Source organism: Brienomyrus brachyistius, chromosome 3 (assembly GCF_023856365.1).
Source record: "Brienomyrus brachyistius isolate T26 chromosome 3, BBRACH_0.4, whole genome shotgun sequence".
In the NCBI taxonomy this organism is placed as follows: domain Eukaryota; kingdom Metazoa; phylum Chordata; class Actinopteri; order Osteoglossiformes; family Mormyridae; genus Brienomyrus; species Brienomyrus brachyistius.
The window spans coordinates 14,311,190-14,324,478 of NC_064535.1; the positions used below are offsets into that span (position 1 = coordinate 14,311,190).

Here is a 13,289-nt window from a genome sequence, read left to right on the forward strand (position 1 = left end):
GGCGTGTGGAATTTAGAACTACATGAGCCGGTGCAGTTGCTTCTATCTCGTTGATTAAATTTGAGGAAACTTCAGTCTGGCTCATCCCAGTTTTCTCCAAATGTGGTAGATGAACGGTAGATTTTCTTCACCCAGTTCTCCTTGAATTGGCACCCGCAGAGTCCACAATGGTCTAATTCACTGTATAGCCAGTGTGTGATGGAGTCCTGGTGTGGAATGAAGACAACCGAACCAGGCATATGCTGGGAATTTGTATTTATTGATTAGTGAGAAACACCATTCTACTCTCTATGCTTTTAATTCTAAACTCCCTAGTCGCTAGTTCAGTCCCTACCCCCTTCAATTGAATCACCAGGCGACTCTCTTCTCTGACAGAGGTTTCAGTTGGAACGAGTGCACCTCCAGGAGCTGAAGAGATCTAGCTACGAACACACAAAGAAATGTGCCGACCAGCTTCTCCTGCTGGGACAGGTGAGTCACTGCAGCCCCTGCGAACAAACCGTGCCACAGCCGGGTGGCCAGCTGCCTGTTGGCTCCATGGTTACGGAGTTTGCACAGCATGAACGGACAGAAAGTAGGAAGTTAAAAAGTAAACCTCAGACTCAAACGCTGACTCATTCCACTGGAATGCACTTCTCCAGGTCAATTTGTGTTACTTTAATTGGCTAGATCTGTAGATTACACATGCTACCGGCACCATTTTGTAAAATATTTGTTAGGTTGGAGAGTTTGAGGAGTGTCAGAGCTGGTGTTTTTGAATGCAGGTCAGGGAGTGCTCAGTTTCTGACTCCTGCTCTTTGGGGATTTGTGTTAAGTCCTGCCAATTCCACCCAGCAGCAAACATCTCTGCCCATAATTTCAGGGCACGATGGCCTTTGCGAATGGCTGGATAATGGCAGAAAGACCCTATTAGTCTCCCAGGAACGGCAGATTTCTGTGACGCTCTCTGCTATTCATCACAGACGTCTCGACTTACCCACCCGGGAACTCAGAATGGTCCTAATAAAATCCGACGTGTCACGAATCCCAACGGAAACATCATAAAAGCCTTTCAGTCATTAAGAATTTGTCGCATATAATTTAGTAGAATCTCTCTCTTGCGCTGTATTGGGGATATGGTTTTTCAGTCTTTTGTTCTTTCAGGTTTTGCATTTTTAAAGCTTTTGTGAAATTAGAGGCTGGCTAAAACAGATATAATAGGACACCCCCCTCGCCCCCAGCACCATTAATAAAACAATTTCCCCCAATGCACCTGTGTGGATAGGAAACTCATCAAATTAATGCCATTTTGATTTCCAATATATATAAAAACAAGAAGCCATGACCCTTGTGAAGGTGACAAAGCGTATTGTGCTTGTTCGTGTCGTACCCATGAGCGATGCTCTGCAGCCAACGCTTAGGGAAGTGTGGATTGGCGCCCTGACCTCATCTGACCGGCGTGGTAATTACAGCAATAAAGCTGTGGTACAAATGAAAGGGAGAGAAAGGGAGCCCGGCAGAGCGATAGTCAGCAAGACGGATGAAGGACTACAGAGAGCATGAACTAAGAGGCGCTCTGCCTCGCATCGTAAAATTGAAATGGATGAGTGTCTGAAACAAAGCGAAAATGGGCGCGTGTCTCAGTCCATCAGGAAGCACCCAGCGACCCTGCGGATCCATGTAGCGTTAGGGATATTGGCCTTCAGTCTTGGGGTCGGCCAAGGAAATAACCAGCTTAATGGCTGCCTGTCATTACATCTAATCAAAGCTCCATCCCTCTCATTTTATTCATTATTCCCGCTCAGACTCTAATCTTCAAGTCCGATGTTGTGCCTTTTATAGTATTACCGCGGGATGCGGCGAGCGGGGCTGAATTGCTGCTGCAGAGGCCTGCTATAATTGTGGTGTTGTTAGGAACCTCAATTACAATAATGAGGATGTATCTGCAAGGCAGTATCCCGGGGAGGTAAAGGAGATAGGGAGTCGGATGCAGGGAGCAGCAGGAGGTGGAGGAGGAGCAGGGAGAGGAGCGTGCTGTGGCTCTGCTTCAGCTACCTCCGCCCTCTGCAGAGCGACAGAATCGCAGAGCTGCTGGAGCTCCGTCTCATTTACTCGCAAGGCTGTTGTGGCACTGCAGTGAACTTGGTTGGGCCTTTTGTCATTTTGTATTCATATTCATGCATTGATATTTACCGACAGTATCTAGGGAAATAGTCAGGCTACAGTAAAACATACAATTTCCTCCAGTGGATCCCCCCCCCCTTCAGTGCTTCTATATTAAACATATATATTTTTAAAAGAATCAGACATACGTCTGAATGCAGACCATCCTCACGCTTCCTGACATCTGGTCTAGTTCAGTTGCCTATGCCCCGCCCTTTTTCCCACCCCAGACGGACCGGGCGGTGCAGCTGCTCCTGGAGACGAGTGCAGACAACCCTAGCTACTACTGCGACTCTCTGAAGGCCTGCCTGGTGACCACCATCACCTCTTCAGGCCCTTCACAAAGCACCATCAAACTGGTGGCCACCAACATGATCGCCAATGGAAAGCTGGCAGGTACCGACCCCAGTTTACTGCGGAATCTGTTCTCGGGGCCCCCTGTACCCCAGTTAGAGAAGCAGATAGATGGCATTATGCTCCATTACTACTTTCCTAGGATTAGTTTGGTCGTGGTTTCAAATAAATTGTATCATGTAATTCATACAAACCATCTTGTGTCAGAGATCGTGGCTCTCTGTGGGTCCCGGTAATGCTCCAGTGCATGTCCCATAGAGTATCTGTGCATTGCAACAATGCCACTTTTCTTGCAATCAGAAATAAACCGAATTATTTTCAGTAGGGCAGTGCATATATCTGCACAACCAGTTGTGTTGCCGCTAACATCAGAAAAACAGTTAGCAAATGCTAACTGGTCATGCAGAAAGGTCTGTATGTCAAACGCAGCCCCAAAGATAACGGGCTGGCCAATTTAGCGCAGCCCACCAGAGGTGCCTTTTCTGAAAGTGTGTACCGCTGCCTGCTGGTAATTACTGCTCTCTGTTTCATGGTTTCCCTTTGCTATTTCATACTCTCTCTTCCTCCTCTTCAGAGGGTGTGCAACTGCTGTGCCTAATAGACAAGGCGGCCGATGCCTGCCGCTACTTACAGACGTATGGGGAGTGGAATCGTGCTGCCTGGCTGGCCAAGGTATGGTGAGGTATCGGCTAAGGTATAATGAAGTATGGTAGGGTTAGGGCTAGGGTATGATGGCTTTAGGGTATGGTGGGTTTAGGGTATGGTGGGTTTAGGGTATGATGGCTTTAGGGCTAGGGTATGATGGCTTTAGGGTATGGTGGGGTTAGGGCTAGGGTATGATGGCTTTAGGGTATGATGGGGTTAGGGCTAGGGTATGATGGCTTTAGGGTATGGTGGGGTTAGGACTAGGGTATGATGGCTTTAGGGTATGGTGGGGTTAGGGCTAGGGTATGATGGCTTTAGGGTATGGTGGGGTTAGGGCTAGGGTATGATGGCTTTAGGGTATGATGGGTTTAGGGTATCGTAGGGCTAGGGTATGATGGCTTTAGGGTATGATGGCTTTAGGGTATGATGGGGTTAGGGCTAGGGTATGATGGCTTTAGGGTATGGTGGGGTTAGGGCTAGGGTATGATGGCTTTAGGGTATGATGGCTTTAGGGTATGATGGGTTTAGGGTATGGTAGGGCTAGGGTATGATGGCTTTAGGGTATGATGGCTTTAGGGTATGGTGGGGTTAGGGCTAGGGTATGATGGCTTTAGGGTATGATGGGTTTAGGGTATGGTGGGGTTAGGGCTAGGGTATGATGGCTTTAGGGTATGGTGGGGTTTGGGCTAGGGTATGATGGCTTTAGGGTGTGGTAGGGTTAGGGTATGATAAGGTTAGTGCAACTTTATAGGCCAAGGGGCAGGAATTAACAAGGAACTTCACCGCAGTGTTGCTGGAGAGCCAAAGGCAGAAGAACAGCATCCAGAACAGCAACAATTTACAAAACCATCATAGCAATTATGTGACATAATGGTCTCGCTGTTAGCTAGTCTATGTATGACAGTATTTATAGATCCCACTGCCTGCCTGTAGCTACATGACCTAGGCATTAGCTCCCTCCACTGAAAGAATTCAGTTGCCTAGCAACAGCTTTTTATTCATCCTTCCCCAGGTTTGTGTTTGTGAATTGTTTAAAATATCAATTCTCAATATTCTTTTAAATAAATGGTAACTCCTACCTGACAGCCTTTAGCTGTGAATCCATCAGCAGTTTGCTCAGCCCAACATGAAGGTCATATTACAGTATTTGAAGAGAAAACATGCTGTTTTATAAAGCAGTCTTGTTGACAAAGGTCGTTTCACAGCAATCTATCGCTGTCCTGTTACTGGCTTTCAGTATCTGTCATAAGCAGTAAGACTGGTGATCACTGTAACCTGCTTGGAGTGTTACGGTGGCAGTGCTGTGTGTCGGTCACACCAGCAGTGGACAGACCCTGTCTGTCTCAGATGCGTGGAGAAGCTGGGTGTGCACTGTTTAAGAACTGATAACCCAAAATTCGCTCACTTTAAATCCAGGAGGAATCCTACTCCAGCAGACTGCGGAAAGTTTCATAAGATGCATATTTGTGAGAAATTGAGGTTTCTCTCAAATCAGCCGAACTGCAAGGCAGCTGTGAATATATTTAGGCCTGTACTGTGACTCTGTACCATAATTTTGCAGTTAAATTAAACTTGTGTTTTGGAGTTGCTCTGTGCGAGGCCGCTGGGCTTTTCTCATCAATGGCGTCTCTGTGGACATGCGTCCGCAGGTCCGCCTGAATCCCTCCGAGGCCTCCGACGTGTTAAAACGCTGGGTGGAGCATCTCTGCTCCCCACAGGTGAACCAGAAGTCCAAAGCCATCCTAGTGCTCCTCTCCCTGGGCTGTTTCCACAAAGTTGGCGAGATGCTCCACAGGTAAGCCCCCCCCACCCAACCCCCCTTCGGCCTCCAATCCCAGATAAGCTGCATTTGCCTCATTTGCATAGAAATGACAGAAGGGACCAGCTTGGCCTGGCTGCGTAATCTGAGAGCGTATCGATCCAGTCTCGTCTGAGCCCGCAGACCTCTGGGCCACCTCGAGTGCCATGAATGCTGATGGCGGGCCTCAAGTGAAGTGTGTAGAAGTGTTCCTGAATTAGCTTTTCCTTGAAGATGGGGCTCCTTGCTGGTTGACTTCCCCCAGTGTTACCTTACCCGTTTCTGCATTGCACCCTCGCAGCATGAGGTACTTTGACCGCGCAGCTCTGTTCATCGAGGCCTGTTTGAAGTACGGCGTCATGGAGGCCAACGACGTCACCAATATCCTTTCTGAAATCCAGCCCTCTTCGAGGCTGTGGCTTTCGACCATCTCCTTTGGTTGTTTTTCGGTTTTTCCATGGGACGCGTAGCTTAACGTGATGGTTACGGAATTCCCAGAATTCTCAGTATCTGGTGTTGAGCTCACAGCAGGAGTCCTCAGTGTCCTCAGTGGGTTTGGGCGTAATGGGCCGGATATTCCCAAGGATTCCTGCCTGCTTTCATGCTTTGCTGCCATTGCTCACTCTGTTCACTGAAGTGGTACTGAATGCTTTCATAATATACTGTAATCTATAGCACTAAAATGATGGTATATCTGTACACCCAGTTGAAACACTTTTATTGGCGTTATTCCATTCTTTAGATCCAATGGATTATACATTTAAACTTTATTTATGTGTAACCAAAAAAATCTTACAAGGCTATAAAGTATCAAGGGTCTCCTTGTTTTACCTAAGCCTGCTCACCTAGAGTGTTGGGCTGAGCACAGAATCGAAATAACTACTGCAGACACTGGAGATCATGAAGATGTAAGAGAGCAGTCGTCCTCCCCAGTTCTTAACAAAATACTGTCTCGGTGAGGGTGACATTTCTATTACTGCTGTCAGTTCAACTTTGCTATTTCACCTGATAAGACAGATAGACACTAATCTCTTTTCCCAGGTAGACGGATTCAGCACCTCTCCCCCTCCCCCTGCCCTGTCTCTCTCAGGCATCGACACACATAACTCCCTTTTTATTGTGGAATGTTAGAGGATGCATTCTGGTCATATCATATTAGCTTTTATTCTTCCAGTAGATATCTCCTGAATAGCCTCGCCCTTGGTCTAAAATGTCGGCCATGTTGAGCGTGGCTGTAATTCCCTTGCCGTCACTCAGTCGTAAGAGGCTTCTGCTGAGGCATGTCCACAGACCCGTATGACCCCCACTGCATGAATGACGCTGCTATTCAGCAGAATAGACCAACAGGAAAGTAAGCAGGCTCATCCCTTTGATACCCAGACATTGGATCTCAGTCCAGTTGGCTACAGAGAGCAGCTGCACCACAAAGTGGGCTAATGGTGTAATAGTTTGGATTTAAACACAATCACTGTTTTCACTGCCCAGTGGATGGCACCGCTGCCAGGGTTGCGCTTTGTAGCATGGGTTTCTCTCCAGTCCACAAAGACAGTCCTCCACCCAGCCATAATGCCCATGACCCACATACATGGGACACTCTCACGTACGAGCAGTTGAAAGATGGATTGTGTTCCTCTCACAGATTGCCCCCTTTGAACATAGGGGATGGTTAATTAATCAGTATAAAGATCAATCGACCATGTGCTGGTTACTCGCTTTTCCTTAGACGTTTATTTTAATGGACCAAACCAGGGGGGTGAGGTGGGGGGGGGGGGGGGGGGGCTTGCATTATGGCATAGAAAACATTGAAAAATGCATCCAACATCATAAGTAATTATCCACCCATCCATCTATTCATCCCACTTACCCAGAACAGGAGTGCATTCTAGATCTGCTTTATTTATTGATCGACTTAAAGCTTGCTTGAGTATAATAGTCTGAAATTGCCTAAAAGTGAACATAAATGGCCCATATAGATTACTCATAGAGCTGTCCTTTATTAAAGAATACATTTTCAGGTTTTAATTCAACAAACAACTCCAGTCTATAATTGATTCTCGTTTAAAAGCCCAAGGATTGAATTCACTAAACTGACAATTTACATTTTATTCTCTTGCTGGTCAACTGCATTGGCACTTTAAAACTAATTACATTTTGCGAAAATTAAAAGCGAGCAGAATTCGGTGCTGTATATTTAATGTACCTTACAAGAGAGAAACATTTGTGTGATCCGTGGTTCCATCTTCCAGCCGTTTTTCCAGTACAAGGTCAGAACTGGTATGCTGCCCGCTTTGGGCAGCTTAGCGGACAGGTCAGGAGAATCGCAGGTCAGACGCACGGTCAGGAGAATTGCAGGTCAGACACACGGTTAGGAGAATCGCAGGTCAGACGCACGGTCAGGAGAATCGCAGGTCAGACGCACGATCAGGAGAAGACCGTGAATCACAGGTCAGACGCACGGTCAGGAGAACACCGTCATTCCAGGTCAGACGCACAGTCAGGAGAATCGCAGGTCAGACGCACGATCAGGAGAAGATCGTGAATCGCAGGTCAGACGCATGGTCAGGAGAACACCGTCAATTACAGGTCAGATGCACGGTCTGGAGAATCGCAGGTCAGACGCACGATCAGGAGAAGACCGTGAATCGCAGGTCAGACGCACGGTCAGGAGAAGACCGTGAATCGCAGGTCAGACGCACGATCAGGAGAAGACCGTGAATCGCAGGTCAGACGCACGGTCAGGAGAAGACCGTGAATCGCAGGTCAGACGCATGCACACACTTACACACTATGAGTAGTTTAGAGTCTTTGAAATTTTGGCAAAAAACTGGAGTGTCTGGATGAAAACCTACTCAACATAGGAAGAAAATGTACATTCCACAGCACAGTGGCAGCACAGGGGGAACATGCAGAGTCCAGGCAGCACAGAGGGAACATGCCTGTTCATACTGTATATGGTTAAACAATTTTAAATGGCTTTGTGTGTGTATACGTGCGTGTATGTAAAGCATCATGAATGTTGCATTTATCATTCCCTTTATTGCGTTTTGGTTGACAGCTACTTTAAATCCTATTGGCCTTAAAAAATAATAATAAATGCTTAGTGCAGCTGCGGATTCTGAGGTGTACGTGTCACCGGAGATGGATGTGTCTGATTAAAGCATCTGCTTCAGCAGACGGGCTGAACATGAATAGGTGTCTTTAAGAATGGATGGATGTGGATGTTGCACACCCCTACACCCCAGTCGCTTTCCATTTTCTATTAACCCTTTAAAGGGAAGTTCACTGTGAAGCTCAGCCAGAGATGGTACTGACTGGGTCTCTGCATGAATGCCCTGATAGCGGATCTGTATGGCTCTTCTTGTCTTCCTTGACCCTTTGTTTGCACATAAGCTGATTGGTTCAGCTTTCGCCGACTACGCCAGGCTGCTGCGCACCTTGGGCCTAAGGGAAGGGGCTGCACTGTGGGCCTCGCGAGCTGGTGGCGCTGGCGAGGAGCTCCTGGAGGAGCTCTTCCAGCCTGGGGATGAAGCAGATGGGGGCCTGGAAGAAGCGGAGGGGGTTCTGGAATCCCCCAAATAAAAAAAATGGTGACAATAGACTTGCGGGGTAGAGCTTGGGTGGGCCTTTGGGTCATTGTAGGTTCAGGTAGGGTGGTAGTAACCTGATTGAAGAGGATGAATAGGAATATGTATGCAGGAAGGATTTTTTATTTGATTTTTTATGATTGCAGTCTATTTCAACCTTACATTCCACTCCCTTTAGTTCCCAGTTCCCTTCTCTACCTCACTTCCTGTCCTACTTCCTGTCTGTGGACCTCCCCAAAACGAACCGGCATCATATTCTGCACTCACTTTTCCTTTACGTAGAAAAGTAACTGGATAGATCCAGGCTAAAGATGAAGTGCATTCCATACCTCTGTGTGCACTGCGTCTGTATCGGTGTTGGCTCTGCCTGATGTTTGTTGCACTTTAATGGGTTTATTTTTTCCCTGATTATTCAATCGGCTTGTGCCATGCCACTGTGAGTACACTAGAGGGCACTCTTCCAGGTGTGTACACTGTGTCATAGGCCAGTAGGCAGAGAGAGTTATGGGAAATGCCAACATGCATGCAGTCAGTCAGTCATATGTAATGTTTCCAGGGATAGTGATATCAAAACAGTTTTGTGCTTGATATGATAGTTTAAACCTATAAAACTCTCTCACTGCTGTAGCTCACTACTCAGTAGTATTGCACTTAAATTGACTAGCCATAAATGATACAGAAATTATAGTTTAAATTCGTTTGCCTTTCTTTCTTTGCCTTTTTAAATCAAGGACTGAATGTGGTAGGTTTGCTGGCGTAAAGCCAAATAGCACAGCCCCCTGGGACGATTACCTTAAAAGGCCCGTTTCCAAGTAAAACGGCCTCTCTAGGATGTGTTCTCATTGCGTGTCGTAGACTCAGGTGTGTCAGCCTTTGGTCTGACTCTTTAGGACTTTAGAGATGGGTGTCGAAAATCTGCTTCACTACATCTCCACTGTAACCACATTCCTATTTGAAATGGAAATCTCTGCTCAGTATCCCTCTGCTTATAATAAACAGAAATCAAAAAAACATTTTATCATCATTAAGCAATTCAAAAGAGGTATTAGTACTTTGATTTGGCCAAGCTAATTTGATCTGCACTTCATCTGCTCACGTTCCCCCTCTTTCCCATTTTTTTGTGGATGAATTTTATACACAATTGCACCCTCTAGTGAAACTCCTAACACATTGCAGAGGCATTGCAGACAATCACGTTATTATACCCTATATATTGGTTGTGTACATTTCATGAATAAAAAGCAAACGTGTTACTTTAATAGAAAAAAGAACAGTGATTACCTTCAGAGCCACTTTGTCTGAATAAACAACATGTCTGATCTTGAGAAGACATGAAAGGCGGCTGTAGTCTGAAATGGGCCTAATGTTTACTTGGTTTCCCTAATGGGTACTTGGTGTAGAGCAAGGGGAAGGTCTTTGAACTGCTCTGGACGCAAACCCTCTCTCTTTGTGACTACTTGAGTAAAATTCAAAACCCCTCCCCACAACTCTCGCTTTCCTTGCTTTGAATCTGTTCAAAGATGTTTAAAAATAAGTATTTGAATAATGTATAACTGCTTTTGCAAATACCACATCTTTGGAGATTTTACCATAGGTATGGTCTGCCGTAACACCCCCCCCCCCCCGAGAAGGCCCAAAAAACATGGAGCTATTAGTGATGAGAACATAAAGAGCAGAATGGAAACTGTTTTGCTGACATCCTGCTCCTTTGGGTGGGTAACAGATCTGAAAGATTAGCCGCTATTTCCTATTTTTTTTTCTTCATTTGCGCTGATGCGTCTCACTGCTCCAGTTTCCGCCCAGTATCGCACATTAATGAGAACAGGGCATTTGATATGACCTCTGAATGGATATTGGGGAGGGTGTTTCAAGTATTTGAACCCTGCAGCACAGGGATTAACAGAACCGTGGAGTAAAGTATTGAAGAGTGAGTGAAGAATCCCAATTTGCCGATACCCCTGCCTGCTTACTAAAGAGGGCGTTCAGCGTGGTGTGGGGCAAATGGACACTCCGTGGTGATTGGCCCAGGCCACAGAAGCCTCTGCCTCCTTTGGGTGACGTGATGCTCGTGTTGGATCATAAGTGGCCAGTCTGAGACATATCTCAGCAAACTTAATTTATTTCTGTTTTGGCAGTAAAATTCTGTCCAAATTTCTCTGCTGTTTCTTCTTGTATTTGTTTGTTTCTCACCCAAGTTGTTACTTTAAATTCATTTGCCATTTTTCTTCAGCTGTTTATTGTTTTTGGCAATGGAAGAAAAAGCGAAAAGGCAGGCAAATTTGATAATAAAAAATTTGATATATTATGTGACCCACAGTCTTTCGAAAGGACCCACACTAGTTTATATTTCAGATGACGAATAATTTCAAATACCAATGTAATACTTCATGTTAAGGGCCAGTTTTTGTGTTGGCTTGACATTCTCTAGCTGAAATTTGAAATTACATATGATTACCAATGACTCACACTATCAGCAATTAGCAGATGGATGAAAGTTACTATGTTCTGCTTTCATTTAAGTTACAGTTTATAACCTGTTACTCTCTGCAGTATCTGTACATTCCCCTGTGATTTGTGCGTGCACAGTCTGGTGGTATTATGCATGTCAAGGATATTTTGTAAATTAGGTATCGTAATCTACACACTTCCCAGATGCTGAGTACTGCTGTTTCTTGTTGACCTCCCTTATTTCCCAAGGATATTCGCTTCAAATACGTTTATAAATCTGTGTAAAATCATTGTTTGAATAACTGCTGTTATATGTTTTCATGATTGTGATTCATTTTTGGATTAATTGAAATACAGTATATGAATGTTATGACTCTCACTTGTTTGTTTATTATATCAAATGAAGTACTTTTGCCTGATTTCCTTTTGAATTTGTTCGTTGAATTTTCACTGTATGTCTGTGGTAGAAAACCTGTACAAAGCTTTATGTATATACATTGAGAAATAAAATACTTTGAAATGGTGTTTTCATTTTGTTTTGATGCTGTCTGTTCGCATTGTCTGCTAAATACATTTCAGCGTGTCTTGTTCTCACAGTGACCACTAGGTGGAGCTCTAGTATTAAAATCCAGGGGATTCAGGTTAAATTAACTTACTTGGTTTCAATAAAAAGTAGAATTGCGTGTAGCTTTTGATGAAAATTCATCAAGCCAAGCAGCAGCAATTAAATAGTGCATTAGTTCTCAACTGGTTAAGTCTCAGGACCCACATTATTCCTCCTTCGTTTAACAGTTAAATTACAGCCCTTTATTTGATTGGATTTGTTTGTTTGTTTCACCAAAGTAAAAAAAAAAAAAAGTGGCAGTAAAAGAAAAAGAATGATTTCCGGGATGACATTGCACATCATCTGTGAATACTAAAGGCTTGATGTTAAAGTTTTTCTAAATTTCTAATTTTTTTATTTTAACCTTAACCGGATCAAAATGGTCCCTTGACCCACTTTCAGGTCGCAACCACTTTTTGGGTGGGTTGAAAATCCTGATTTAATGCACATGCAGTGAGAATGACAGCCTGTATTACGACTGTAATAATGGGTTGCATTACTACAAAACAATCAGGAACTGAGAAGCGGTTGGAATCGGGGATTGGAAGTCTGGAGCTTCGGCAGTTTCATCATTCCTGCATCTGCCTTAATTTGTTTGTCTTTGTTACTCAAACACACTAACATGAACAGCTTGTACTTTGCTCCAAAACCACGACTGCGTGTCTCTTTTTTGCAGAAAATAAGAACACACCAATGTTGTGTCTTCAATCAAAAGCTATGGTGATTCAAGTAATTTTATTTGCACTTTAAAAGTATGGCATTAACATGATGCCACAGAGTGGGGAATTTAAAAGAAACAGAAATGTTTGTGCTAGTAACAATATACAGGGGAGAACCATCGCAGTCATACTCTGTACCTCAGACTCTCAGTCTCATCAGCCTGGACTCAGGCAATCAGTAGGGTGAGGGCTGTCACTCAGCTCGAAGGTTTTAGGTACTTAAAGCCGCCCCCATTTCCTAACGATGCCTCTGCCAAACACACCCCCCCCCCCCCCGCCCCCCCATGTGTTCCCACCTCTTCTCAGCCTGTACTGTTCTCGATGTGCTGGCTCACTTTGTTTCCCCCCCAATACTGATGAAAAATAATAAAATTACCATCACAGAAGCCTGATGGTTGGCTCACCTCGCCGTTTTACCTCTGACAATCCGCAATACCCTTTTTCCACTTAAAAAAAAACCCCGCCCCCCCCCCCCCTTTAATTTTTCATTCGTTCTTTTCTCTCACTCTGGAGATTCGGCACAAAAAAAAACAGAACAAAAAAACAGCTTAAAACAAAAGGCCTTTCAGCAAACAAACGGTTTCGTTGTGCAAGACATTTTAATGAATGAATTCCGGAGTAAGGCCCGTCTGTTAGACCTACGTTGTTAGTATGCAGGGCCAACAATGGCACTGTGAATGCTGTCGTCCTTTGAGGTGTCTTTTCTCTCCTCATTTTTCCTCTCCTCACAAGATGATCTTGGTTGTTCCTGTTCTAAATAGCCTCCCCACACCGTATTTTTTTTTTAATGTTTAAATCATGGTCACTGGATCTCATCCCAGAAAACTTCTGCCTGAGGAAAGCTAAAATGCCAAGCCTGCTCTTGTCCCACCTCCCCCCGCAGTCTTGAATGGTGTTGGTGCTGTATTTTATATTTATGTCTCGCACGGTTTCCTGGGAAACTCTAGTTCCGGTGCCCAGGGGCGAGCTGAAGAAGAACTGCTCCACGCTACCCG

The 13,289-nt window shown here is 44.9% G+C and overlaps 1 protein-coding gene across 1 annotated transcript in view; it reads left to right on the forward strand.

Annotated features, from left to right (window-relative positions):
• wdr11 (WD repeat domain 11) overlaps window positions 1–11,496 on the forward strand; it is a 44,930-nt gene extending 33,434 nt beyond the window's left edge. The window contains exons 24-29 of the mRNA XM_049008288.1: window positions 376–471; window positions 2,373–2,538; window positions 3,071–3,168; window positions 4,791–4,936; window positions 5,241–5,320; window positions 8,325–11,496. Of these exons, the coding sequence (XP_048864245.1) occupies window positions 376–471; window positions 2,373–2,538; window positions 3,071–3,168; window positions 4,791–4,936; window positions 5,241–5,320; window positions 8,325–8,518 (780 nt within the window). The 3' untranslated portion in view covers window positions 8,519–11,496. The remainder of the gene's footprint in view (window positions 1–375; window positions 472–2,372; window positions 2,539–3,070; window positions 3,169–4,790; window positions 4,937–5,240; window positions 5,321–8,324) is intronic.
• Window positions 11,497–13,289: the final 1,793 nt, after the last annotated feature.